General features: G+C 41.8%; 2 protein-coding genes across 2 annotated transcripts in view; both read left to right on the forward strand.

Annotated features, from left to right (window-relative positions):
* abca3b (ATP-binding cassette, sub-family A (ABC1), member 3b) overlaps nt 1–10,344 on the forward strand; it is a 32,487-nt gene extending 22,143 nt beyond the window's left edge. The window contains exons 18-31 of the mRNA XM_071908418.2: nt 138–336; nt 558–864; nt 1,130–1,403; nt 3,283–3,487; nt 3,761–3,980; nt 4,363–4,521; nt 4,866–5,038; nt 5,507–5,641; nt 5,843–6,037; nt 6,228–6,415; nt 6,578–6,748; nt 6,949–7,145; nt 7,287–7,360; nt 7,678–10,344. Of these exons, the coding sequence (XP_071764519.1) occupies nt 138–336; nt 558–864; nt 1,130–1,403; nt 3,283–3,487; nt 3,761–3,980; nt 4,363–4,521; nt 4,866–5,038; nt 5,507–5,641; nt 5,843–6,037; nt 6,228–6,415; nt 6,578–6,748; nt 6,949–7,145; nt 7,287–7,360; nt 7,678–7,809 (2,629 nt within the window). The 3' untranslated portion in view covers nt 7,810–10,344. The remainder of the gene's footprint in view (nt 1–137; nt 337–557; nt 865–1,129; nt 1,404–3,282; nt 3,488–3,760; nt 3,981–4,362; nt 4,522–4,865; nt 5,039–5,506; nt 5,642–5,842; nt 6,038–6,227; nt 6,416–6,577; nt 6,749–6,948; nt 7,146–7,286; nt 7,361–7,677) is intronic.
* Nucleotides 10,345–14,538: 4,194 nt separating this feature from the next.
* On the forward strand, nt 14,539–18,341 carry LOC139915525 (cytochrome P450 2K1-like). Its single transcript, XM_071904168.2, has 9 exons — nt 14,539–14,754; nt 14,965–15,127; nt 15,270–15,419; nt 15,525–15,685; nt 15,835–16,014; nt 16,350–16,491; nt 17,518–17,702; nt 17,872–18,013; nt 18,094–18,341. Exons 1-9 carry the CDS (start codon nt 14,551–14,553, stop codon nt 18,279–18,281), a joined length of 1,515 nt encoding a protein of 504 aa, XP_071760269.2. The 5' UTR covers nt 14,539–14,550; the 3' UTR covers nt 18,282–18,341.
* The last annotated feature ends 4,780 nt before the right edge of the window (nt 18,342–23,121 follow it).

Genomic DNA, 23,121 nt, shown 5'->3' on the forward strand with positions numbered 1-23,121 from the left:
CAAAGGTTTTAAGATGACTCCTAACTCCATAGCCAGATGCTATCAAAAATGAAGACTTCTTATTTAAGGTACATATGACACTTTTATGCTGTCTTCACTATGTCAGTGGATAACCACCGGTTAATTTACGTGTTCAGGGTGGGAAAGTTGGTGGATTCTAGTTTGGACATCCAGGCGATCCAACTGCCAGCGCTGCAGTACCAACATGAGAGACGCTCCCATGACTGGACCACGGATGACGCCAGCAGCATCAGCGGCATGACCGATGCCACTGACTTCACAGACAGTGGCACGCTCATCTCAGAGGACTGCTCCAACATCAAGCTCAACACTGGGGTGAGATGGGATGATGAGACAACCAATGCTTGTCATTTAAAGGAGGGGCAAGGAGGAATGTGGTACATACTGCGCAGGATTGTGTAGAGTTTGCACAGTGCAGCACTTATGTCCCCGTAAAACCCTTTACACCTCCATTTTTTGAGTGTAGTGTTTTTCATTTTTATCACTCATATTGATCATATTTCTCTCCCTTTCCATCTCCTTTTGTCCCACGCCAGGTCAGACTATACCTGCAGCAGTTCTATGCCATGTTCCTGAAGCGGGCGCTTTACAGCTGGAGGAACTGGAAGGTGATGGTGGCTCAGTTCCTGGTGCCCCTGGTCTTCACTGTTGTGGCCCTGATTGTGGCACGCTCCTTCCCCAACCACCAGAGCGCCCCCCAGCTGAGGCTGGCACTCAGTCGCTATGGCCACACCAGGGTGCCTGTGGCCCTGGAGCCCGGGGCGGGTCCCCTGGCCGCTGTCCTGGCAGACGCATACAATTCCCAGGTCTCTGCCCAGCTAGCCCAGCTCATCAACATCACTGGTAAGTGTACTGAATAAGATGGAAAAAGGCAAGGCGAGCTTATTTATATAGCACATTTCGTACACATAGGCAATTCAAAGTGCTTTTCACAAGGTAGATAAGAGACTTCATTTGCACCAGTAGCCTGGAGGAAACCATGAAAGACTGTTATAATGAGGGTCTTTCCCTCAATGTGTTAGGTTATCAAAAAGGAATACCTATGAATTCTGACTACTTAGCTGACTGTTTATTGTTTGACTCATTGCTTTCTCCTGCTCTCCCTCAGACTTCACTGATTACATCCTGACCCAGGCAGAGGAGGAAGGCGGAGGCTTCAATGAGCACTGTGTGGTGGGCGCTGCTTTCCGCGGCAGCAGCAGTCACTTTGCAGAGGCAACAGCCTACTTCAACAACGAGGGTTACCACACCCCTGCCACAGCCCTCATGATGCTGGACAATGCCCTGTTCAAACTTGTGGCAGGGCCCAATGCCTCCATCCAGACCGGCAATTACCCCATGCCACGCAACCTCTCTGAGATTGCCCAGAGCCAGCTAACTGAGTGAGTGGAGGGTGGAGGGTGGAGGGGTTGGGGGACGTAGTAGGTTAGAGCCAAGGACTGAACAAACAATGGTACACTGAGTGGAAAGGAGTATGGATGGGTGAATGAGTGAGCTAGTGAGAAAGGTGGAGATGACAAAGAGTGTGTAGGCTGGGCGGAAAAAAAGAGTTAGGAGGGATGACTGAAATGGAGAGGAAAGTCCTGACATGTTTCTTTGGTAAGCCACAGTAGTATAATTTCTCTTATCTGAAAATGTTGGGGTCTATAATTACACACAATACACCAGTGATCTGGCCACTAAGTGCAGAGTTCCTAGGTAGGTCTGGTCGCATACTGGGAAAAGTATAGACATTGAATTTGGTTATTTCCTTGTTGTGAAAAGTTTGGGTATTGTGCAAAAATCCTGAGAAAATATTTTCATCCCAATAATGTAGATTCATGTAGGTTTTAATGTAGATTTAAACCCGAAGTCATTTTACCTAGCCTCTACTACTAGCATACATCACATTGACCACTGACCAAACTCTTCAAGGCCATTTGAGATATTACGGTCTGCAAAAGTATCAATCCATTGAATCAATTTCCACTGAAATAGAAATTACTCAGGATGCTTGTAAACAAGCTGGACCATGGTTGTGTCAGGAAGAGAGCAAGAGTCCCGTTCCTCGTATGTGGATAACTGAGTTATCTGGATAAGTTTGTTGACAATTTGACACAAGCACAGGATTTTCTGTTACTCAAAGCAAGCTTAAAATTTAGTCTAACTTGTTACCAGAGCAACAGCTCCTTAAGCTCAAACCTGCAAAAATGCAGGTTTAGTCAGAGTTCACTGGATTATAGCCAGGCTTTTTAAGCTTAGCCCATCCATGAACTCATTTCCAGACATGGCTGCGCCTTTCCTTAGAGAGGAACCAATAGATCAAGGTGCTGTTATAATTAGACAGGCTTTTAGGAGAAAACGCCAAGATCCTTGAAAGATACAGGTTTAGTCATTTTACTTTGAGGGAAATTTGTCATTTAGACACTAATACAACTAACACATTTGAACTTTATTGGCATCATGAGTACATAAATTATATATTGTATACATTTACATTTATTCAATCAATTTTATTTTAGTTCTATTTGAGTGAGTTTCATAAATAATAATTTAAGTTAGAATGACTTAATTCAATTTAGTGGAAATTTGAATTGAAATGTGTAAACCTTACAAACAGATCTAAAAGTCTTTTTTGGAGTTTAGGTAACTACCATGAGCCAATATTGGCTATAGATGCCATTGTGCATTTAATTTAGCTGCATCCATAGGAAATAATAACTCTTGCTTGGCCGCAGTAAAAAAAAAAAAAGGTGCTGTCTCTTTAAGCCATGGTACTGTACCAGCCAATCATGTGATTGCTGATCTTGATTTCGACTCAATACTTTATGTCAAAATGGGAGCGTGCAGTTACCCAAGATAACTACGTCCAAGTTTGACAAATCAATCCGCCACCTGCATTTGAGGAACCAAGTTAGCCGGATAAGGATTAGCGAGATCATTTGAACCGGTTTCCATCATATTAGCCTGGATTAATAAAGTGAGGTACGTTGAATGGGGCCCAGGTGAGCTGATGGGAGGAGGCTGTATTGACTGCCACCATTGATCAGGACCAGTGGTGAGGATGTGAAGAGGTGGTGATCAAAGTGTGTGTCACTTTACAAGAAGGCAGTCCCGTATTGCATCTCTGTGTCTCGATGTTATTCCCCATCTCTCTGTCTCTTGTTCTCTTTTCACCCTCCCTTTGCACCATTTCTCCTCAATTCCTCCTGTTGCCGACCCCTTTCCACTTCCTCTTCTCTTTTCTCTCCTAACCTTCTCTGTCCTTCCCTTCATCCTTAGGGGTCAGACGGGCTTTGCCATAGCCATCAACCTGATGTACGGTATGGCCTCCCTGTCCAGCACCTTTGCCCTGCTGCTGGTTACAGAGTCCTCCATCAAGTCCAAGCATGTGCAGCAGGTCAGCGGGGTCTACCTGTCAAACTTCTGGTTTTCCGCCCTGCTGTGGGACCTGGTCAACTTCCTGCTGCCCTGTGTCCTCATGCTGGTCAGTATGGCATCTGAATTTCCTTGTGGGGTTGAGGATGATGACCTCATCTGTATGGATACTTATACTGACTAGTTAGTGTTGATGGAGCCTTCTGTTTTGCCAATGTTGATGTTGTACTCATTGTGCAATGCTAATACGTTTTATTGCATAACTCCCTGATATTTACAATTTTCTCTCTGTACTTTCAACCCCTTTCTCTTTTATAATTCTCACTCTGTCTCCCATGTTTATTTCACTCTCCCTCTGTCCTGTCCTGGTTCCCTCTCTCAGGTGGTGTTCCAGGCGTTTGCAGTCAAGGCTTTTGTAGAGGACAACCACCTGGTGGACGTGCTGTTGCTGCTGCTGCTGTATGGCTGGGCTGTTGTGCCTCTTATGTACCTGCTCAGCTTCCTCTTCTCCACCGCCGCCACCGCCTACACCCGCCTCACCATCTTCAACATCATCTCTGGCACGGCCACCTTTCTGGCTGTCACCATCATGACCATCCCAGGTGAGAGGAGACGCTGCTTGTAGACATTTGGAGTATCTCAAATTATCTGGAAGTTTGAGAGGTTTGAAAACTCAAAACAGTTGCAGGTTTGGATGAATGTTGAGTGCAGAGTTGAGTTAAAAGTTTTGGATGAGAATCATTAAGGTTTTGCAAACTGTCCTTGTTCCTTAATTGATAAACTGATTTAGATGGTATTATAAATTGAGGGATTGGAAAGATCGTCCCCCACCTGGAAGGACCCGGGTTTGATCCCCCTTGTCTCCATACCTATTTAAGTATACTTGAGCAAGGTATGAGGTATTGAGGTAAAAATAATGTTCCCTTTGCCATCTACCCTGTTGATTCTCTCCTCCCTTATTTAATTTCTCAATTCCTTGTCCAGAGTTGAAGCTACAGGACCTGTCGCATCTGCTGGATAAGGTGTTCCTGATCTTCCCAAACTACTGCCTGGGCATGTCCTTCAGCCAGTTCTACCAGAACTACGAACTCATCACCTTTTGTACCTCCAACCCCATCGCCCTAACCATCTGCAAGTACTACAGTAAGTACTGCCTGACTGTAGCTACAGAGAGAGAAGTGGTCTTTGCTTTTGGTGTAGAGGTGGTAAATGCTGTTGGATTGAGATTGGCGAGCTTAACAATAAGAATGTGATGCACTGCCAGAATTTACAATTTAATGTGATGGCTGTTGAAGATATAATTATAATGATGACTCATTATGTGGGTGGCAATATTACACACGCCTTGGAATGACAATGGTGTTCATTATGATACTGACTTTTATTACACGAATGATGAAGAATCTTATAAATATACATATGTCAACCCCACGCATACTCAACTTGCGCACTTAAGTTACTTAACAAGTTGTGTTGTTCTGTCCCAGACATCACATACCAGGAGAACTACTTCTCCATGTCGGAGCCTGGTGTGGGCCGCTTCCTGGTGGCCTTCTCACTGCAGGGCATAGTCTTCATTGTGCTGCTGTTTGTCATCGAACTGCAGTGTGTTCGCACTCTCCGGCGTCTCCTCGGCTCCCTGGGCAGAAGACACAAACAGGTAGAGAGAGGGTGGGAGGGTTGAATAGGGCAGATTGATGCACTCAAAGGTGGATGCAAGAGTATAATGGAGGTTGTCTTCTGGTTCTGTTTTTGTGAGATTGGAGGCTTTGTAGTTACATCAAAAATCTCCCGCCAACCACAGCTTGGACCATGTAGGAGGTCTCACTGGAAAACTGTGTTTGCTAAGAATGGTTAAATATATTTAAACTGAGCCCTATAAAAAGGGAGACTTCTCAAAAAGATAGAAGTCATAGGTGTAGGGTCATACAGTGAATGGTCTGATAATGCAGAGCTGTTTGCAAACTACAAGAGCTTGCACTATGGCTGCCACAGGATGTTACATCACATGACAGCCCTCTGTAGTTTGTTGGGGAAAATGTCTTGCTTTGTGTCGATGATATTTGGTATCATACATTTCCACCACTCATGCAGCGTATGTGTGTGTATGTGTGTGTTCGCACGTTAGTTACCTCTGATAGAGGATGCAGCGCTGCTTCCGGAGGACAGGGATGTGGCCGAAGAGAGGAAGAGGGTTCTGGAGTGTCAGCCGATGGTAGAGTCCATGGTCGGTAGCCCCCTCATACTGCAGGAACTCAGCAAGGTACACAGTGCAGGACTTTTTCCTCGCAGATATGTGACTGCATGTTTTGACGTGATATGAAGTGTGTGTGTGTGTGTGTGTGAGAGACACTCAATGTGACAGAGAGTGCCTCAGTGCTCAGAAGTGCGTGACTCTGATTGGTGTGTGTTCTGGTGAGATAGAAAGCGGTGGTCTGGATCCTGTGTTATCTCTGTTTCTCAGGTGTACAGCAGCGGTGAGACTCTCCTGGCGGTGGACAGGCTGTCTCTAGCTGTGGGGAAAGGAGAGTGTTTTGGCCTCCTGGGCTTCAATGGAGCAGGGAAGACCACTACCTTTAAGATGCTGACCGGGGATGAGAGCGTTACCTCTGGGGATGCCTACATTGACGGATACAGCATCTTGAGGGACATCAAGAAGGTAGGAGAGGGAGGAAGAGATCGATGAGAAGGGGATTTATATTGATTACAAGATAAATTAGCTTCTGTGGTTCAATGCAGTCTGATTACATTGCAGTTGGCCATTCCCTCATGTTGCATTGGCGACCTAGAAGAGGTATTTAAAGGAAAACGCTGATATTTTAAAAGGTACATTTATCTCTGTGTTGCAGGTGCAGCAGCGCATCGGCTACTGTCCCCAGTTTGACGCTGTGTTGGACCACATGACAGGAAGAGAGACTCTGAGTATGTATGCCAGGCTCAGAGGAATACCAGAGAAGTATGTGTCCGGCTGTGTGGAGAACGTCCTGAGGTCACTACTGCTGGAGCCTCATGCCGATAAACTGGTCCGCAGCTACAGGTAGGCAGTGTGCAGAGAGAAATTGGAGCCATTTTGTGTTCTATAGCTGCCATTGTTTTGTGCCATATGCATATTGCCTTGAATAGTCCCCTGTTTTGTTAGCCATTAAGTTTTAGATGTCAAGTGTGTGTGTATATAACATATAAACATGAAAATGTGCAGTGGGGGCAACAAGCGGAAACTGAGTGCAGGCATTGCTCTGATCGGCGGGCCTCCGGTCATCTTCCTGGATGAGCCTTCGACTGGGATGGACCCTGTGGCCAGAAGGCTGCTGTGGGACGCTGTCACACGCACGCGGGAGTCTGGCAAGGCCATAATCATAACTTCTCATAGGTGAGCTTTACATATACACCTAAATATTGGTTCAGTCAACAGTTGTACTTGCCTGTGAAACCTGGACCGATTGGGTTCCAATTCATTACTGCCTCTCAAAATAATAAAACCCAAGAAACAAGGATATTCATACCATCATGTGTCTTTATCTTTCCTACTCCATCTGTCCCCTCTGTCCTCCCGGCCCGTTCCCTCACCAGTATGGAGGAATGTGAGGCCCTGTGCACCAGGCTTGCGGTGATGGTCAATGGTCAGTTCAAGTGCCTCGGAAGTCCCCAGCACCTGAAGAGCAAGTTTGGCAGCGGCTACACCCTGCTGGCTAAAGTACATGTAGAGACTGAGTTGGAGGAAAGTGACCTGCAGCTATTTAAAGACTTCATCGAAAGCACCTTCCCAGGTCAGAGGCACACACTTAGGCAAATAACTAAATCAAACGTATCTATTATTCACCGAATTTAAGAAGTAAGGGTCTGTTATTGTTAGGATGATCCATCACTAAAAAAGCAGATTCAACCAAATGATCTTTCTCTCGCCACAGGAAGTCTACTGAAGGATGAGCACCAGGGTATGGTGCACTATCACCTGACAGACAAAAGTCTCACCTGGGCACAGGTAACTGATTTACAGACAGAAGTCTCTTCACTTAGCTAAATGGCATGCAGATAAATGCATCCCTTCACTTGTGCTGTTAGACCCCCCTCTAGAGGAGGAAAAGTATTATTGCTGATCTATCTAACTGCTGCATAATTCTGTCAAGTATCTGAATTATAACATTGTAGCCTCAGTGGAATACTTAAAGCTACAATTTGCAACTTTGCTACAATATGCAAAGTTGCAAATTGCAGCTTTAAATTCTGACCTTGGCTCAAAGCCTTGGACAACGCCAGAGATTTATTCACCTGACCATCCTCTCCTCCACTCCCGCTCAGGTGTTTGGCACTTTGGAGGCAGCCAAAGAGAAATACTGTATTGAAGACTACTGTGTGAGCCAGATATCACTCGAGCAAGTGTTCCTCAGCTTCGCCCAGTTCCAGCACTGCACAGAGGGCGGGAGGAAATAAGTGGAGTGAAGAATCCGTCCATCCAATGTCCATTTTCTACTGTGTGTGGATGACCTGTGTACATGGATTTGCCTCAGTTATACCACACCTGTGCACACAGGACACACGGGCCTATACAACTCCTGTGCAGGGCTGGAGCAGAGTGCCCTCTGGCCGTCCCGTGGCCGCGTATCTCCAGCTCCGTTTTTACCTCTGCTGTGACTCGACCACCACACACACACACACACACCGGGCCAGTCCCCAAACATCAGCCTCAGCATTTCTGCTCCTGTATCGTCCTGATGTGTCTTTGTTGGCTCATTCATGCCATTCTTGTTTTGAGACAAGGAAGTAGGGAAGTTAGGATTATAACAGGTCGGGATTGAGGGGTCGACTATACCAAGTAACAGGACCTTAACGCTAAACCTTTCAGTGAGGTCGAAAACGAAGACAATGACACTTACCCATTAGATATGAAAATTAGTACGTACTACTCTGCATTGTGTGTGACAGACAGGGTTTATTTGCGTGTGCACTTCTGTGTGTGCAGCTTGTCTTTTTTTGTTATTTATAATTTTGTTTTATCACTTGATTGTTGTGTTTCTGAGAATTTGTGCTCAGTTGTGATTGTCAATAATCACAAGAGAATGAACCACTCCATTCGATAGAGTTATGAAATAGTTGCACACCTTTGCGCCTTATCTAACAAATGAGGGTTTATTTCCTTTATATTGCCCTATACAAAATGCCTGGTTATCCTTAAAAGCCGCTTAATGTTGTTGCCAGATGTAAATAATGTAATGTATTCATGGTACTAAAACCACTTACTCATTCAGATCCTAAAAGACTGTTTTTGGGAACATTAATGAATGCATGCATGAATTACAATTTACAGAAATGCATGATATTGGGAGAGCATAGAGATACTAGCAAACATTGGAAGATCATCTTAATTGAAGATTTATCTTAAGAGTACATTTAGTCCAGTCTGATTGTTCAGCTCTTGTGAAGCAATGATTCTTTGCACCTCTTTTAGTTTTTGCTGCCAAACACGTTACAGCAACAGTGTGTGATCATGTCATGGATATCTAGCCATTACAGTTTACATGGGACCTATTCAGAAAATATGTTTGGCATTAGTGCTGAAGTAATTTATATGTGGCTACATGGGTTTCTTTATCTGTGACACAGAAGATTATTTTCAAGGGGATGATTGAAATGGGATGTCTTGACTTACTAGATTGCATGTGATTGATTTAGACCTGCCACAGCAAGACTGCAATGACTTTGAGTTGTTTTTGTACACTCATGTTCCGTTTTCCTGCAACTATGCATTTCACATGGTACACCTGTGTGTGTGTGTGTGTGTGTGTGTGTGTGTGTGTGTGTGTGTGTGTGTGTGTGTGTGTGTGTGTGTGTGTGTGTGTGTGAGAAAGGGAGTAAGACAACACACTATCCCTGAACTCATCCAGCCTGTCCTAAAACAGTGCTGTGATATTCCTTAAATATTAAACCAGGAGATTGTTTGTTATTGTGGGGCATTGCTACAGCTGTCAACTCATCTTTAATGCAGAGCTTCTCCTTCAAGGAAAGCCATGAACCAACCTGTGAGTTTAACAAAGCCACTTAGATTTTTATTCTTGGGTCTTAGGAAATGAAATAAAAAGGGCCCAACTATGGCAGGCATAATAGATTATGCTCAAGAAAATCCTCTGCCTACAAATACATGCCTTGTTCTGAGGAAAATGATCAGCGCAGTGTTTGTTCCTCTTGTATTTCGATATGCTTCTGTTAACTTCTGTTTAGCGTGGGCCCGATGCCATGATCACATTCTCAAAGCCTTGTTTTCTATTTGAAGAACTTGCAGAAAGATTCATGTTTCAAATGTCAGTTAATGTATCAAAACGACATTCTCACCATGTAGATATTCTCAGTTTGTCTCCTTTTATCCCTGTGGAAAGGTCAACATCTTAATCTGTGATAAAAGTTGCAATGAGATTGTTAACTCGCTCGTGTAGCTACAAGTGAAAGTGACATTCCTCCTCTCAAAAGCTCACTCTGCCTCCACAGACGTGAGATGAATGTATTTATTATTTTACACATAAGCAAAAAGCACTCAAGTAAATTAATCAACTTTGTTAACAATTAGCTTGGTATGATTTGAAGCGCTTTCTCTGACAGGTGACAAAATGTTACATGTCAAGTGTGTGGAAAAGACACTGAAGTAGAGACTGACATTCCAGGAAGACACTGACATGTGGCTTATTGGTCTTTAAAGAGTTTTCTTTGTTATGTTTGTACATGTATTTGCACAGTTCATGTCTCATTACACCTATGACTTGAATCAACTTAAATGTTGCATTCTTAGTTTGAGAAAAAAAATTTGAAAGGTTCGTGTTGATGGTAATGATGCATTGGTGATGCTGAAATACAATGTATCATATTTAAAAAGGGAATTTACATCATTGTAATTGTGTGTACTGTACCATGCAACTGACCTTGTCAACTGTATATGTATTGCTATTCTTTTTAAATTAAATAATGCTCTATGCAAATGGAAGCAAAGACACTTGTGTCTGGTTCTCACTTTTCAAATAAGTAAATATTCACACCTTTCTTGATCTCACTATTCATTGTTTTGATTCAACAAAGCTGAACTATTTCATTTTCATACTTCAACCCAAATGAAAAATGATTACTCACAGACTTATAAAATCCCTGTAATTGACTGTACTTTCAAAGTGCAACACAATTGGCAGAAATCTGAAGAACAAAATAAACAAGATGAAAGGTTGCAGGTTTTGATTGCTTTAGAGTTAGACAGTAACCTTAATGAATCTATATACATAGGTAAGTGGCATTTGAAAACATCAAGACAGGCTTTGAGAGGCCATCTTGTGAAAAGGAATAATTTAGCTAAGTGAATAATATGGTTATTTAAAAAAGCATCAGTGGCGTGACCTGGAAGTAGATTATGAGCACCAAATATCAGATCAGTTCTTTGGAAAGTCAACAGCTATTACAGATTTTCATTTTAAAAAGGTTTTACATATCTGACCAGAATACTTTAGGGATGATTGCAAAATAAATGGATAATACATTCAAAATCATTTTGGCAGAAGGTGCACAAAGAAGTAGTGTCAATCTTAAATTCTGAAAATGCTTTTCTTGTGGCATACCATCTCTGGGAAACCTTAAAGGAAACCTGCTTAACTCACAAGTTAATAGGAAATTGTAACACAGAGACCACACCTTCCCATGTTCTATTGAGAGGAATATCCCTTTTGTTTCTCAACTGCTTAGAATTTTGATTTTAAGATTTCACTGATCACATGAGTGCAAATCATACACTGCAGTCCAGTTCATGTCCCTACTTTGTGCCTCTGGCTGAGGAGGTTGAGAAAAAGGTGTCAGGTCACTGTCCAACATTATCACCATTTTAATTCCTCAAATCAGTTCCTCATGCCACCAAGGATATTTCATAAATAACAGCACTACCAACCAAAGCATTCTATCCCACATGTGCTACAGGTGATCAATACATTTGGTCAGTTTTCTGGTTATAAAGTAAATTACAGTAAGAGTGAGATTATTCCACTTAATCATTTCACTTTTTAATCACATCTAGGCACTACCTCTTTTAATTGGAACACAAAAGGTATGAAATACTTAGGAATCAAAATTAGAAACCCTATTGGAACAATCGTTCAGTTAAATGCACCAGATCTTTTAAAATCTGTAAGGGAAGACATTAAAAGGTGGACAGTTTTGCCTCTATCACTGTGGGGCAGAATTAAAGTTATAAAAATGAACATTTTACCAAGGGTGGCTTTTCTCATTTCATCTATACCACTTAAATTCCCCTCTAGCTGGTTTAAGGAAATAAATCAATTATTTTCAGACTTCCAATGGAGAAATAAAAAACCAGGATCAGTTACAAAAACACTTCTACAACACTTCTGTCTAATCTACGACATAGAGGAGATCTACCAGTAGTATATAGCATACAATACAAGGTACCCCTTGCTTTGGGCTTATCATGGCGAGAGAGAAAAAGAGATACAAATTTATCTCTGCCTGTTCTATGGTATAACCTGAAACCCATTCTTAGAATGGACAATCTACTGACACAGTTTTCATGTGAAATAGTGAAAATAATACAGAAAGGTTTGGCTTTTAGTGGAATGTCTTTATCATCATGTCCATTATGGAACAATTCTCTCTTTACAGCAGGTGGTAAAACCCTTAAGAACAATGTATGGCAGCAGTGTAGCATAAAACTGGTGGGGCAAGTGATCAGGAATGGGGACATGGTTCCATGTAATGAACTGAAAACACAGTTTGGGCTGAAAGACTCTGAATTTTTTACTTATTTGCAAATAAAGTCCATTATCAAATCATTGCTTTCTAAGGGTATACACATAGGAAAACAAGCGAGATCTAGTGGATAAACTAAGGGGAGCTGAGGTACAGTTTCAGGTTGTTGTGCCTTGCTTCACCTGACTGCAACACCCAAACTAAATTAAGGTGACATGGGTGTGCTCATATCTACAACACAATGGGATGCAGCAATTAAAAATGCTATTGTGTCAGATACAAATTTTAAATTGTAAAGGTAATACACAGGGCCTATATTACACCCTGCACATTGAAAAAGAATTGACCACAGGTTATCAAACTTGTGCAGGCATGGTTGTGAAGTAGAGGGCACACTTATGCACTTATTGTGGCATTGTCCACTTGTTAAGAGATTTTGGTTGTAGCTATGTTGTTGAAAACTTAGCATAAATTCTTAATATAGATATCAAACCATGTCCGGTAACTTGTATACTAGATGTGAAGATGGACAACGTACAATCACAATTTGAACAGCGTATTTTTGCATTGGCCTTCCTATCAGCCAATTATTTTAATGAACTGGAAACAACGTAAACCAAATGTTTCAGCATAGAAAATTGGCTGAAGGACTTTATGGACTTGTTATCAATGGAGTGGGCTGCTCCTCCAAGAGTATGAGAATCCAGAGTTCTGACTTTATATCTCGGAATTCAGACTTTTTTTTTGTGAGAGAAAAATAAAGTCAGAATTCTGAGAACAAAAGTCAGAATTGTGAGAAATAAACTCACAATTGAGTCGTTTTTTATTTTATTGAGTGGCGGGAATGGGCTTCCATACTGGACTGACTGTCACCAGGCTGCACACTGGACTCATCCCTGACCATGTAGATATGCTCTTATTCTTAAATAAAAAAACAGTAGATTACAGTGCCAGTGTTTCCAATACATAAGTTGTGGCGCAAAATCAAAAGTTAGTCAATGTAGGCTATAGAAATTGATCAAAATCGTTCGGTAATGCGCCTAATGTGCACATCACGTCATGTCTGTCATTTGGCGATGCAGTAGCTCTGTACTCAATCCGACAGTCTGTCTCCCGTTCTGAAAACGTTAGTAAAAAAAAATAAAATTCCACATTTTCTCCAAATTTACGTGTTGGTAACGGTAATTGTAAAGAGTAACTTGATACTTTTTAATCAGACAACACTGCTCAACACTCTTAACGTTAACATGAGTCCAGTGCAGAGACTTCATTGCATGTTCCAGTCCTCCACTCCCTTCACTGGCTCCCAATAAACCAACGGATCATCTTCAAGTTACTCCTCCTGGTGTTCAAGGCCATAAATTGCACCGGTCCAACCTACCTCCAGGAGCTCCTCACCCCTCAATCCTCACCCCGGACACTCAGGTCTGGCAGCTCAAATCTTCTTGCTGTGCCACGGACAAAGCTGACAAGCATGGGAGATCGTGCCTTTTCGTCGCTGGGGCCACGCTTGTGGAATCAGCTCCCAGGAACGATTAGGGCCTCAGACTCACTCGCTGTTTTTAAATCAAATCTTAAGACTCACCTGTTCCTCTCTGCTTTCCCCTAGGGTCCTGGTTCATGTGCTTTCCCTTTAAACTTGACATTTTTCTTTATCTTATTTTAACCCTTATTTTGGTTTATGCCTATAATCGCATGATTTTTTGTGTAAATTGACCAGTTTTAACATTGTACTATGATTGTTTTACTCTTTCTGTGAAGCACCTTGAGATTTCGTTGTATTTTAAAGTGTGCTATATAAATACAATTCATTATTATTATTATTATTATTATTCCCCCTGATCACCAGTTGGATTCCATTGGACACAATGTAAAGACAAGTAATTAACCCTAAACAAAGTAAATTTTCAGCCTGTGGGAAACGGTACGTTGAGAGGTACGTTGTTGGGAGTCTGGATTTTTTAATCCCGACTAGTTAATCTTTTGAATTATGCTTGGTTGATTAACTTGAGTAGGCCTAAAGACAGGTGTAAAAACACGCTTTTTGTATTTTCTGTTTTCTATGTCAAAACCTATTTTTTACATAATAATTAATCGATTAATTGGTCATTAGCGTGACTGACAATTGATTAAGGAAATTGATTAAAATTTGCATCCCTAGTTGTAATTTAACTTCCTTGTTAAATTCTGCCTCCAATTTGTAGATATCAAACTATGACAGCTGGAAAGTCTAAGGAGTTCACAAAGAAGGCAACAATTTACAAATGTGTACAGCCAAATCTTTCCATGATTCTGTAGTCCCTCCTTTGGGTTGTACCTTAATCTCTGCTGGCAGCTACAAAAGATGTGTGTTTTTACCAAAAGGGCACACCCAGCTAAAGGGAACAGGCAGGTTTCTTATTTTGTCAGCACACTGGTAACATAAGTATACAGTTTGTCAAAGTCATGGGCATATTGGATCTTCTTCTCCAGTCCTGCAGTTCAGTCTCCCTGTTGGGGGCTGCTGTGTTCCTGCTGGTCCTCTACCTCTTCTCCTCCAGCTTCAGCTCCCAGGAAAAGGGGAAGGAGCCTCCAGGACCCAAACCTCTTCCCCTGCTTGGTAACCTGTTGCAGCTGGATCTCAAGAGACCCTACCACACACTCTGGGAGGTAAGGCAGTGGCTAGAGTTTGCTTGCTACATATACAGTATGGCTACACTGTACAATGTTTTCTTGTTAGTTTGGTGTTGTGTGGTTGTTCTCAACACTCTCTTGGCAGCAAAATTATTATCAATCTGAAACCCTGTCTTATAATTGTCTCAACTATGTTGAGTGTATGTTATATATCATAAGATCATTACAATGTGCTCCTGGTTTTAGCTTTCCAAGAAATATGGATCAGTGTTCACAGTCTATTTTGGACCCAAGAAAGTGGTAGTCCTGGCAGGATACAAGACAGTCAAGGAGGCTCTGGTCAACCATGCTGAAGAGTTTGGAGACAGAGATATAATCCCAGTATTACATGAAATCAATGAAGGGCATGGTGAGGAAAGAAAAAGACAGATTTGACTTTCTGTGTCACAGTCATACATTTTCTCAATCTACAGCATTCTGTAAATGTTTATAGTAGTTACATATTTGTTTCTCAGTTGAAAAGCATATTTTGTTGAAATACTTTTATTTAGGCATTTTACTTGCCAATGGGGATTCGTGGAAAGAGATGAGGCGGTTTGCCTTGACTAACTTGAGAGACTTTGGCATGGGCAAGAAGGCAAGTGAGGAGAAAATCATTGAGGAAAGTCACAACCTCATTGAAGTGTTTGAGAAATACAAAGGTAACCCTCTTATTTTAACAGAATTTATAATTGGCAAAATTGTCCATTTGAAGACAAAAAAATCTTCTCTTCTTGTCTTTTATTTTGTTGTCTTTCTTGTTGCAGGTAAAGCTTTTGATACTACCCAACCAGTGAACTATGCAGTCTCCAATATTATCTGCTCCATTGTCTATGGCAGCAGATTTGAATATGATAACCCAGAGTTCACAACTATGGTGGATCGAGCTAATGAGAACATTCGACTTATGGGCTCTCCCTCAATACAGGTACCACTTCAAAAAATTTTGAAACATATACAGAAAAATTAAATATATACATAAACAGTATAAATGATTCAGCAGAAAATATCAGAGATTATTTCATTTTCTAACTGGTCAAATTTTCATGTAAATTGTATTTATTTCTTGGTTAACAGGTGTATAACACTTTCCCATGGCTGGGCAAATGGTTTGGTAACAGGAAGCGAGTCCAGAATTGTGTTATTGCCAATAAGAACCAGATGACAGAGTTGATCGGAGGTTTACAAGAGACTCTGAATCCACAGATGTGCAGAGGCTTTGTGGACTCTTTTCTGGTCCGCAAGCAGAGTCTGAAGGTATGAACATATCACCTATCAGAATCAATATTATTGTTTATTGTTTGATTTTTAAAGATGATTAAATATCAAATAATAAATAGAATATTCTTAAAGGCAATGCTAATTAGTACAATAAATGTAGTTTTGCTCATACAATAAAGGAGCATTAATTGCCCACCAATCAGGGCACAGTGACTATTATGCATAGAACTTAGCCTTCATATTAATTCATAGTTTTGGTGCCATGCTTTCTCTACCCATTGAGCTACGCAGGACCTCAAATGTCAGTAATTTGAGGAAGGGTTTGCATCAGATTTTAGATTTAATAACTACTGATACATTGTTATGTACAGGAATCTGGGAATATGAACTCTCACTACCACAAAGAAAACCTTTTGATAACAGTTGGCAATCTATTCAGTGCTGGTACTGATACGACCGGAACTACACTGAGATGGGGACTTCTGCTTATGGCCAAGTATCCAAACATACAGGGTAAGGAGCTGCAGACATTCAGTACACAGCTTATGTACATATGTCATGATATGACTAACTCAGGATGATTGAATCCCCTGATGATGAAGCTGACGTCAATATTTCACGTGTGCTGCTGTGGTTTCACTTGACTTTGTGTGCAGAGTTTCTCACAACAGGCTTCATCATTAAGGAAGGGATTATTGGAACGCGTGGGAATGCGCGGATCTAGCCTAATTCTGACCGCGTGAGCATGAAGGTATGAATCATCCGGTATCCTCTCATTGGGTGCTGGTCTCCCCTCGATCTATACTTAAGGCTCCCCACAGATCAGACTGGGAGAACGACTCGGGGCACTGATGGGAAGGGTCGTTGCTGGTGGCTCGCTCGGCTGGCTGTGGCCGAACCACCGAGAATTGGTGGAAAAGGCTGCTGACAGGTTTTCTGCCAACACGGACGGGATCGCTGCAATAAGGGAAGTAAACCAAGCAAATAGGAACGGACTTGGGAATTGTGCAATATTGTGTAAATGGGAAAACCTGGATCTGGATTATTACTGTTTGCTAATACTACAGCCTGGAGCCTTTGCTAAAGGAAATCCTCCTCATCACTGTGCAAAGAAATTGCCGGCTTGTTCCTGGACTGGAGGAGGAGGGGAAGGCCTAAAGAAGAGAGGGAAGTGGAACGGGACCAAGGACTCCACCTGTACACCCCCATATGTTAAAATAAATGTTCCTCCTTTTTATACTAACTCCTGCCTGTGTCTTGGTCATTGTCAACCATCAGGTGGCGTTGTCATAACACATAATCTCAGGTGTATCTTTTACCTAGATGCACATAACACAGAGACAATGAAGAAACATAAACGCTAGTAAAAATTAAGTTTATTGAATCTGTTTTATGGCTTGCACTATATCACTTTTGAACTGAAATGCCATCTGAACTAAACATGAACCAAGTTAGTCAATAGGGGGCAAAGATCACCACAATAAATATTTTACCTCAGATTTTCACAACTTTGTCAATTTCTTGCCTTTCATCTCCCAGACCAGGTCCAGGAGGAGCTGAGCAGGGTGATAGGAAGTCGTCAGGTCCGGGTCGAGGACAGGAAGATCCTGCCCTACACTGATGCTGTCATCCATGAGACTCAGAGACTGGCCAACATTGTCCCCATGTCCCTTCCCCACAAAACCAGCCAAGATGTCACCTTTCAGGGTTACTTCATTAAGAAGGTCAGACTGAATAAAACATCCATCTTCATGTTAAAAAAAAAGTATAACAAGAATGCAGAATACAGCAATTAATTCTGGGATCCCTGAAAAGTTAAAATCTATTTTGACATGATATTGCAGAATACTACTGCCCACTATATAGAACACAGTTTTTCTTCATTGTCTACAGGGGACCACAGTGTATCCTCTCTTGACATCTGTCCTGTATGATGAGACTGAATGGGAGAGCCCACGCACCTTTAATCCTGCACATTTCCTGGACAAGGATGGGAAGTTTGTCAAGAGAGATGCCTTCATGCCTTTTTCTGCAGGTTAGCTAGCTCAGGTATCATTTATTGTCAATATCAATTTACTTGCAGATGACCTGAAGCTACTCCTTGTTCTCTTGCAGGCCGCAGGGCTTGTCTTGGAGAGAGTCTGGCCAGGATGGAGCTGTTTCTTTTCTTCACCTCTCTCCTCCAGCGCTTTCGTTTCACTCCTCCACCTGGAGTTACAGAGGATGAACTGGATCTGACACCAGCTGTGGGTCTCACACTCAACCCTTCAATCCATAAACTGTGTGCTGTCTGTCGCGTATGAGGAGAAGGGCTTTAAAATGCTACTTTGGCCAGTGTCACACATGCAACTTTTTCATGCAATTTGGTTACTTGCCACTGAGTTGGTTCTAATTTGCACAGTGTAATACTCCATGCTTGATGCAACACTGCTGAATACTATTTACCTCTTTGCAACTAGTTTATGCAACAACTACCAACATTTTTGTTGAATCGCTACTTTGAAATGTGGCAGCAATTGAATTTCTTCATGAGTTGCTTGTTTTGGGGCTAATTCTGAACAGAATCTTCTTGAGATAATTAAATAAAATGCCTTTACCCATCTCTTGATAGTGGGACTGACAATATGTGACAGCTAATTGCAAATTGTACATTCCTTATGTTATCATGTTACAGTACATGGCCAAAAGTATGTGGACACCCTGTCTAATTAGAGGATTTAGGATTAGAGCCACTGCTGACATAAAATCAAGCACACAGCCATGCAATCCCCATAGACAAACATTGGCAGTAGAATTGGCTGTACTGAAGAGCTCAGTGACTTTCAGTGTGGCACTATCATAGGATGCCACCTTTCCATCAAATCAGTTTGTCAAATTTCTGCCCTGCTAGAGCTGCTTGTCAACTGTAAGTGCTGTTATTGTGAAGTGGAAACGTCTAGTAGCAACAGCAGTTCAGGTGCAAAGTGGTAGGCTGCACAAGCTCACCAGGACTGCTAAGTGCTGAAGCGCATACAAATCGTCTGTCCGAGGTTGCAACACTCGCTACAGAGTTAAACTGCCTCTGGAAGTAACGTCAGCATAAGAGCAGTTCTCATGCTGACGTGAGCTTTGTGAAATGGGTTTCCATGGCCAAGTAGCCACACTCAAGCGTAAGATCACTATGCCTAATGCCAAATGTGGGCTGGAGTGATGTCAAGCTCGCCGCCATTGGACTCTGGAGCAGTGGAAATGCGCGTTCTCTGGAGTGATGAATCATAAGATAAGATAAGATAGCACTTTATTAATCCCCTTGGGGAAATTCAGGTGCCACAGCAGCAACTGGCAGAACAGTACCAAGGAAAAAACAAGAACAAGAAGATAATAAAAGAGAAGAGGTAATAAGATAAAAAATAGAGGCAATGTACATAATATAAAAACTATACAGTGCAAAAATGCAAATAATAATAATAATAATAATAATAATAATGATAATAATAATAATAAATGCGCATTAGTGCCAGTGAGGGAAAAGGAGGGGGGGGGCTCTGAGGGGCTAGGGTCCAGGGTGGACCAGGCCAGCCTTCCTCACCAGCTTATTCAGTCTTTCCCCTGCCTTGATGCGGCCTCCCCAGCACACCGCAGCAAAGAAGAGTGCACTGGCTAGACTGGTAGAACATCTGCAGTAGCCTGTTGCACACGCTGAAGGACCTGAGTCTCCTCAGGAAGTACAGCCTGCTCTGTCCTTTCCTGTGGAGGGCCTCAGTGTTGTCCGACCAGACACAGACTAAATCATTTGGATTGTAATTATGATCTCAATGTTATTTTTTTGGGGACAGTATGACAACAAGCACAGATCCTGTACAGACCCATGGCGCATGTGTTCAGTTCAATTCAATTCAGTTCAATACAATGCACTGCACTGCGACAGTTATCGGTTAAATAATTCCACTAATGTTACTTACCACAAGGTGGGCTATATGTTACCTACCGTTAATGTTTGAAGGGCAGCAGAAGACGTTTGTAAACGGAACCTGTTTACAAATCCTGTTAGTAACACAGGCAAGTTCAGCAAATGGTGGAATGTTAAGTTTCACTTTTGTTTTCACACTGGGAGACTCTGTGGATTGAGTTCAATGCTGCTGTCTGCTGTCTGTGCATCTCCAAATTACAGACATGATGTGATGTGACATCAGGCGCATTAGAGATTGATTATGATCAATTTCTCTACATTGACCAACTTTTGATTTTGTGCCTCTGTATGTTTTGATATTTCACTTGCTGGTAAAATAAGGCAGTCATCCAAAAAGGAGAGGCATCTGTCATTGGTGTTCATCTTCAAATCTTTACATCCAGAAATTCAAATGTCTTTGTGTCAAAATGCAGATTATGTGCATAGCCAGTTTAAATAATACCATTACAGAAAGCCAGTATGCGCTCTCTATGGGCTGCCCACACCTGGGAAAGCCCACTGAAAACCCACGCGGACCCATAGGTGGGCAAACGGCGTGGGTCGCATGGGCAAAAAACCCATACGGGGCCCATAGGTGGGAAAAAACTGCCCACACTGCCCATAAAAACCCCACAGTGGCCCCGCAGGGGCTTGTTTGCTGGGCTGGTTCTGTTCTTCATGCTTTGGGTTAGGCCCCTTAGGTCCAGTGAAGGGAAACCTTAACGCAGTTTGGGGAAGGCCCTTTCCTGTTTCAGCATGACGATGTTCCCGTGCACAAAGCGAGGATACAGAAATGGATTGATGAGATCGGTGTGGAAGAACTTGACTGGCCTTAACCCTAACCCTAACCCGAGCCCTGACCTCAACCCACATAACTTGAAAGGACAGAACGGTTTGCTATAGTAATTTGGCTATTAAGGCCCTAAAGTGTGTCACACTTGCTTGAGAACTGTGCAGAACTCAACTGAAAGCTGCTGTTTGCGACGAGGTTAGCATATGTTTATCAAACATTGTGATTCTCTTGCTAGCTCTTCTCGTCAAAATCAGCATATTAGCTAGCTGGTAAGCATCACCAAACAGGTACCTTTAACTTAATATAGCCCCTTAAATGCTAAACTAACGTAACTTAGCCTACCTTTAGTGGAGCAGAAAAGTTAGCATTCGCTAACTTCAAATAGGTAACCGGCATCTCAACTATAACGATTTCTACTAATTATGCATGATGTCAAAACTTTTGGCCTACTTAAAAAGACAGCAGAAACTTAAAGACCACCACCGGTAACACTTTATTTGAAGGGGGGTGAATAAGGCTGACTGTCCAAATTCTACCACTGTACTTGAGGTCAGGGAAAACACTCATGACACTGTCATAAGAGCATTTGACATTGTAATAACACTTTATGATATCTTTATGAAACGTCCAAATTCCACCACTGTACTTGAGGTCAGGGAAAAGACTCATGACACAGTTATGACGGTCTTGTGACATATGTGACATATATGACAGTTTAATGTAATGTTAACCCATACAACCAAAGGGTTTATTTGTGTTTGATAATGAAGTCTGTCATGACATATGTTTATGACAGGTTATGTCCCTTTGGTTAATGTCAAGTTGTCATGACATCTAGAACAATGTCAACTTTGCATTGAAAGTGCCATTATCAACCGAATGACACTTAATGACAACAGTCGTAAATATTCATAAAGTTTAATTAATGTTCATGTCAGTTGTCATGACATAGTTATGACAGTGTTATGTCAGCCTTATTCACCCCCCTTCAAATAAAGTGTAACCGTCCACCGCTGTTGGGGGAACAGGGGTAGTGACGCTTCACACTGAGACAATCAGACAAAGAAGTGACCATTGGCAAAAAGCCAACTTGTGGAAAAGTGTAGTGCACAGGCTTGAACTGCCTGTAAAGTTGATCACATGCAGCTCAAAGATCATTCTGGTTAAGTTCTGTTAGTGTCATGCACTTTAGCCAATTAAATGAAGAACAATGACAAACAACAACTTATCAAAGGCCTTGCACTATATCATATAATACACACATTAGATATTACTTTTCAGTCATAGTAATTTTTTTTTTTTTTTAATATTTGCAAATATTGGTGTGTTAAATGCGATTGATTACAAAAGATATAAGATGAAAACTTTGATCATATCCACCTCCCTCTTTTGTGCCTCCGGTTGAAGTCAGTGCCTCATGCCACCAAGGATATTTCATAAATAACAGCTCTACACCAGGACTATGAGAGATCAGTGGCGTGTCCAGGCCATTTTGACTGTGGTGGCCGAGATGGGGCACAGACTCAAGCAAGGGTGGCACTGATCGCGCCATTTAGGAAGGATGTAGGCAGGTCCCATTGCTGTGTGAGTGTTGTGTTGAAAGGATGTGTTTTAATTGCTTTTTGGATTGGACTGTTGGAGATTGTGTTTGCCTCGTGTGTTTATAGCGTACCTATTGGACAGCAGTGCTCCCGGCTGTCTGGAGGTGTGAAAGCTCTACAGTGAAGTGATGAAATGAGAGAAGAGGATTAGGGTGTAGGAAATCATAGCTCAAAGATTATATTATTTAATAAGGGAAATTCTAAGAGTTATTAGACATATCCCAAATAGACAATTATTAATTATTTATTTCTATAAAGGCATGGATAATAACAAAAGGGAAAAGCCCTCTCAGGCCAAACACAAGAAGTTAAGTTGTTATTATAGTTATAACTATTATTGTTATGATTGTTATTATTATTACTACTACAGAATAATTATTTATAAAAGGGCAGTACGGATCTTTTCCGCTTTAGTGATTGATATTGTGAGCAAACAAACACAGAACAAGTTACTTTTAGTCTCAAACACATTTATTTCTACCGTTACTATCTACAACTACAACTAAACAACACTACAGAGAACAAACACAAAAGGGAAAACACAACACAGTCTACGGGCGGGCAAGGGAAGATGTCATCAAAGCTGTATAACATTGGGAAAGTTATCGAATGAGAATGACATTGTAGAAGTGGCAGGAATGTGGAGACGGACAACTTCTCTCGTTGACTACACCAACTCGTGTGTCATTTATTTGAAACCCACAGAGCAAGACAATTTACATTGCGCTGCCCAAAAACACAACAACCCTACGTCGAGCTGACGTCACTCAGAAAACACAGACTTTCTTAAAGGGACCGTGTCTCCTTAACCCTGAGAAGCA

The sequence above is a fragment of the Centroberyx gerrardi genome, chromosome 7 (genome assembly GCF_048128805.1).
Source record: "Centroberyx gerrardi isolate f3 chromosome 7, fCenGer3.hap1.cur.20231027, whole genome shotgun sequence".
Taxonomy (NCBI): domain Eukaryota; kingdom Metazoa; phylum Chordata; class Actinopteri; order Beryciformes; family Berycidae; genus Centroberyx; species Centroberyx gerrardi.